Genomic DNA, 6,000 nt, shown 5'->3' on the forward strand with positions numbered 1-6,000 from the left:
TCAATCTCACAGGACTTTGAATTATGACTCACTATTTGTGTAACCCTCCAGGCTGGCAGCACAGGGACAAGCAGTGACATGCCACTGCTGTGTTTGTCTCGTGGGTGGAACTGCAGCCAAGCCTGGGCCTTATTGCACTGGGACAGGCTTGGGGAGGCAATATTTATCTGTACAACTGTAAACAGGTAAATATAATTATGCTGTGTCATATACAGTGAGAGGCAGGTGTGAGTAATGGTATGAGATAGGAATATATAGATAGAGATATATATATATTTATATTTTTTTTTCCTTGTGGGAAGCAGCCCTATTTTTGTCTGAATAAAGAACAGTAACTGGACTTGCCACACAGCCTCTGATGGCCAGGCTGGCTGTCCCAAGCTAAACCTGGTAGCTAAAGATAAACAGCTTGCCTCATTCCACATTGCTCATGTAAAAGTGAGACCTCGTTGCTAGGACATTAGCCTACATAAAAAACAGACCCAGCTTGTGTTCCAGAATGTACAGATTCGTTGGAAACATCTCCCTGACCCCAGATTCTTCTCTCCTGAAAGTAGGTTGCTCTGTACTACTGCCCAGTGACCTACTTTCAAAAAGAAATGTGTGTTCCCAACTGCAGGCCCCATGCCCTGGCAAAGGCTGGAGCCACCTGTGCAGTCAGAGCAGTCACAAGATACAGATTTCAGGGGTTTTCAGCTTTGCATTTATTTATATACAGTTCAGAGTCAGCTGCTCGATGGTTTTTATTCACCAAGAGCTACCAGAGAGAGAGTGGAATGTTTGTTAAATGCATGTGCTTTGTACAGCCAGAACAGATTTAGCCATATTTAGAAAGAAAAAAAAAAAAAAAACAAAACAAACCAAGGGAGGGCTCCTGTGTTTTCTGGTTTACACAGAAAGGAAAAAAAAATTACAGAAATTCCTCCTTCTCCATCTACAGGGACATCAAAAAGAGAAATATGCACCATAAAATCCTTAATAAATGTGTGATGTGCTCAAACACTGTCCAGGCTGTACATTAATCTCCAGCTTTACAAGATGTGGCCTTTCACATTTGTAAATATTAGTTATTCGTGGCCTTTCTTCTGGGAAGAGCGCCTGGGATGTGCAGCAAGCACAGGCCAGCCTCAGAGCAAACCTTCAGCCACCCTGGCACCACCACAAAGCAAACAAACGGGATATTGCCCAACTCTGCCTTTCGTCCTAAATTTATGTAGCCAAATAATATTTCCAAGGTTGGCTATTGCCATGGAGCTTTCTGAACTTTCCAGTTACCCTTTTTCCCTCTTCCTGTTTCTACATTGTGAGCAATTATTGTTAGGATGATTTATTTCCTTTTTACTGTCAACCAGGAGGTGCTTGGAACCATGTTAGAAGAAAGGAAAGCAAAAGGATTTTGTTGTTGGGGTTTCTTTTTTTTTGGTGGTTTTGTATTTTTGTCTGGGTTTGAGGTTTTTTTAGGGGGAAATAGAGCAGCTCTGTACTGAATCTTGCCAGTCACACGTGTGCTGATGCTTTGTGAGTGGAGGATTTAACAAGGTCATCTGGCTTCACTGAAGGAACAGCAGATAAAGCTGCTAAAAAACACATAAAAACCATCTTGGATTTTGTGCACTCCAGCTTCAATATGATATAAAATTAGTTAAGAGCCATTCTGAAAGGTGTAATGAAGTTTAATTAACCCGAGGCACGTTTCCACATCAGTTCACAGAAGGCAGCTGCCTCATAACTGATCAAAGCTTCCTGTTCTGGAGTAAACAACCATTTGAATTTCAGATGTCAGCATTTCATCACAGGGCTTGTTTTACAGCCTCACATTAAGAGAATTAACTCGTCAGCCAGCTCCAACCAGTTCCACAGGCAGCTCGGGAACTGGGCCGCGTGACTGGGGCAGCTCGTGTGACGCACCGGGAGCCACCAACGCTCCTAAATTATGCTGTTTTTCCAACTTTGCTAACTGAGTTCTGCTTTTCCCGACGTTTCCACTCAACCTTACAGGCCGGGACAAGCCCTACAGCCTGTCCCAGGCTTTTCCATGATGCCTCCGCCATCCTGGGGAAAGGGCTGCTCAGAGGCCCCAGTGGGTCATAAAACAGGGCCACCAAGGCTCACCCCCCCTTTTATAGGGCACTTCTCCCCCAGTCCGTGCCAGGCTCTTCCCTGAGCACTGCTGGGGTTCAAGCAGGGGCTAAAGAAGCCCCAGTATCGTTCCTATCCCCATCATTAACCCCAGTCCCCATCATAATCCCTCTCCCTGTCCCCTCATGGCCTCGGCTCCCCCCCGCCCCCCCCAGCCGAAATCTGCCGCGCCAGGCGGCTCCGCCTCAGCAACAGCGTGACCTCACCGCGCACCAATCAGCGCCGAGCGGCCCCGAAGCTTCCAGAGCTTTCCCTGCCCCCGCCGCCCCCGCCGCTCTCCAACTGCCCCTCCGAGCAGCCAATCAGCGCCCGCCCTGCGTCACGCTCCGCCAATCACCGGCGGACTTCTCGGTCTTCCCACTAATGCCTCACCACAGCGCCGCGGAGGAAACGGTTCCAGATCCATCCGCACCCTCCGAAATTTGCAGATTTTTAAGGGTCTGATCCCCTCTACTGAAACTCTGGGACCCCTTTGCCTGTGGAAGAGGGATTGGAGCGGGGAAAAGGCGAGTGTTTTCCAGAATAGTGCTCTTTTCCTGGGAACTACTTTGGGGGGAGCGGATGGACACGTTCGTTTTGGTGGGCGGGGACTATATGGCCAGCAGCCCTATAAATAAGGGCGGGCGCGCAGTACGCGGCAGATTCTCGGATCAGCGCCGCTGGATACATTCTGGGAACTTTTCGTACAGGGCCGCAGACGTGAGTGCGCTGGGGGGGCGGAAATTGGGGTGTGTGAGGGGGGGGAAGACGGGCCGGGTGTTCTGGGCAGGACCGCACCAGGCGGGGTGGACGCGGCTGGGCGGTTTGCGGGAGGGTAACGGAGGGAGCACGGGGCCGAGTAGCACGGTATTGTGCAGTGCTCTGAACCGCGTTGGTGAGAGCTGGGGGGATTGGGGGGGGGGGGTGTAGAAATGAGGGTAATTCCTGTCCGGGGAGGCGGTGTCGTTACGGGGAAGATGGCGCGGGCTGAGCCGTCCCTCCCGGAAGGCGGCTGTGAGTCACTGCAGGGGCGGGGGAGCGGCGGCGCTGCCGCAGGGCGGGGCCGCGGGGCGGGCTGAGGGCTCCGTCCGCTGCCGCAGCGCGGGGGGGTCGGGGGCTCCGCTGCCGCATCGCCGCCCTCAGGGCGGTTGGGGAGTCCAGTGCTGCCCTGCGGGGAGAGAATGTGAGGGGGCTCCGCTGCCGCATTGCTGCACTGCGGGCATGAAGGAGAGGGGATCTGGGGGCCCTCTAATGGGAGGAATCTGTTAAAAGAGTTCAGCTGATCGTGTCTCAAAACCAGGTTTAGTTAGTCGTTAAAAAACGATATTTTTTTTCACATTTCCTACAATGAAAATAAAAATTTTTAGGTGGTGGGAAATAATAGTAGTAATCCCTTTGTTTAGGATTTATTAAAGGCTTTACTTGATTAAGTGGCTATAGCTGAAACATTTGTGTTTTTTGTAGGCCAACATGCAGATCTTTGTGAAGACCCTGACTGGCAAGACCATCACTCTTGAGGTTGAGCCCAGCGACACCATCGAGAATGTGAAGGCCAAGATCCAGGACAAGGAGGGCATTCCTCCTGACCAGCAGAGGCTCATTTTCGCCGGCAAGCAGCTGGAAGATGGACGCACCTTGTCTGACTACAACATCCAGAAGGAATCCACCCTGCACCTGGTGCTGCGCCTGAGAGGGGGGATGCAGATCTTCGTGAAGACCCTGACTGGCAAGACCATCACCCTGGAAGTCGAGCCCAGTGACACCATCGAGAATGTGAAGGCCAAGATCCAGGACAAGGAGGGCATCCCTCCAGACCAGCAGAGGCTGATCTTTGCTGGCAAGCAGCTGGAAGATGGACGCACCCTCTCTGACTACAACATCCAGAAGGAATCCACCCTGCACCTGGTGCTGCGCCTGAGAGGGGGGATGCAGATTTTCGTGAAAACCCTGACTGGCAAGACCATCACTCTCGAGGTGGAACCCAGTGACACCATTGAGAACGTGAAGGCCAAGATCCAGGACAAGGAGGGCATCCCTCCCGACCAGCAGAGGCTGATCTTTGCTGGCAAGCAGCTGGAAGATGGACGCACTCTTTCCGACTACAACATCCAGAAGGAATCCACCCTGCACCTGGTGCTTCGTCTCAGGGGTGGGATGCAGATCTTTGTGAAGACCCTGACTGGCAAGACCATCACCCTGGAAGTTGAGCCCAGTGACACCATTGAGAATGTGAAGGCCAAGATCCAGGACAAGGAGGGCATCCCTCCCGATCAGCAGAGGCTGATCTTTGCTGGCAAGCAGCTGGAAGATGGACGCACCCTCTCTGACTACAACATCCAGAAGGAATCCACCCTGCACCTGGTGCTGCGCCTGAGAGGGGGGATGCAGATCTTCGTGAAGACCCTGACTGGCAAGACCATCACCCTTGAGGTGGAACCCAGTGACACCATCGAGAATGTGAAGGCCAAGATCCAGGACAAGGAGGGCATCCCTCCTGACCAGCAGAGGCTCATTTTCGCTGGCAAGCAGCTGGAAGATGGACGCACCTTGTCTGACTACAACATCCAGAAGGAATCCACCCTGCACCTGGTGCTTCGTCTCAGGGGTGGGATGCAGATCTTTGTGAAGACCCTGACTGGCAAGACCATCACCCTGGAAGTCGAGCCCAGTGACACCATTGAGAATGTGAAGGCCAAGATCCAGGACAAGGAAGGCATTCCCCCAGACCAGCAGAGGCTGATCTTTGCTGGCAAGCAGCTGGAAGATGGTCGTACCCTCTCTGACTACAACATCCAGAAGGAATCCACCCTGCACCTGGTGCTGCGCCTGAGGGGTGGCTGTTAAGTTCTTGTGCATCTTGCTTGACACCAGCATTGCCAGTGGCACTTGTGTTTGCACTGTAGTTCTTCAATGTCTTAATATTAAGTTAATGCAAGCTTGAGTAACTGCTGAACAACGTCTGTTGAAATGCTAATAAAGTTTTTTGTTGCACATGACACCCCGTAGTCTGTCTGAGTTCAAGCAAGTGAAACTGGTGTATTAAGTGAAATGCTTTGGCTTTTCTCATGGCAGTTTTAGCCTGTCTGCATGTATAACGAGGACCAACCTTGTGGTTAAAATGGATCTAGATTAAAATCTAATGAAGTGCTAATAATACCATGTTGTTTCTTTTTCCTGGAGTTTAGCAGCAGTCTGGTTCCAGGTGGGATATAAAGACCCCACAAAAGGGATGTGGTGGTCCTTGTAGGGGGTGGGTTTTGCTGCAAGTTGTGAACTTGGAGCATGTTTAAGTTGTCTGTGCTGGGCCTGAGGGGCTGCAGCACCTGACACTGCTCTGTAGGGACTCTGTGGGTGGGGGAGGGCTGGTCACAGTGGGGATTGTGTGGTGGGTGGGAGGGAAGGTGCCCCTTGCTGGCTCCAGGGTAAATGGCAATAGGTGGCTGAGCAGTGTAAAAACTGCTTGATTTGATATGTTGAAGTTCTACACAGTCATTTGTGCCAATAAAGGGAGGTAGTTCCCACTGAAGTCTGGGTTGGTTTTTGTTTGTTTGTTTGTTTGTTTTTTGGTTTGGTTTTGGGTTTTTTTTATGGGGTGGGTTAAGGAATCTCAAACAAGTGGGGTTGGGCTGGGTTAGTTGAGGTGCTGTGGTGGGTCTTTAGAGGGGGATGTAAGACCCATGTACCCTCCCCCAGGTTGTGAGGGTGCCTCTCAGTGTTTTCACCTGTTGAATTCTGCCAGCCTTGGACAGGGAGTCCTGGCCCCATCTGCGTGTGCAGAGTCTGTGCTGCTGCTCTGCACTTTTCCCCCAAAAGCTGTGTTAGGCACCATCTTTGTCCATGTTTTTATCCCCTGGAGTGCTGCTGTGAAAGTTTGTTCCTCTT

General features: G+C 51.3%; 1 protein-coding gene across 1 annotated transcript; it reads left to right on the top strand.

Annotated features, from left to right (window-relative positions):
* Positions 1-2,786: 2,786 nt before the first annotated feature.
* On the top strand, positions 2,787-5,114 carry UBC (ubiquitin C). The gene is made up of 2 exons (XM_082294935.1): positions 2,787-2,838; positions 3,583-5,114. The coding sequence occupies exon 2, from the start codon at positions 3,589-3,591 to the stop codon at positions 4,960-4,962; it is 1,374 nt and encodes a 457-aa protein (XP_082151061.1). The 5' UTR covers positions 2,787-2,838; positions 3,583-3,588; the 3' UTR covers positions 4,963-5,114.
* The last annotated feature ends 886 nt before the right edge of the window (positions 5,115-6,000 follow it).

The sequence above is a fragment of the Coloeus monedula genome (assembly GCF_965178545.1).
Source record: "Coloeus monedula genome assembly, chromosome: 20".
Taxonomy (NCBI): Eukaryota; Metazoa; Chordata; class Aves; order Passeriformes; family Corvidae; genus Coloeus; species Coloeus monedula.

Bases quoted from the DNA above. Each gene is read 5' to 3' on its own strand.
- UBC (XM_082294935.1), top strand. From the start codon at position 3,589: ATGCAGATCTTTGTGAAGACCCTGACTGGCAAGACCATCACTCTTGAG.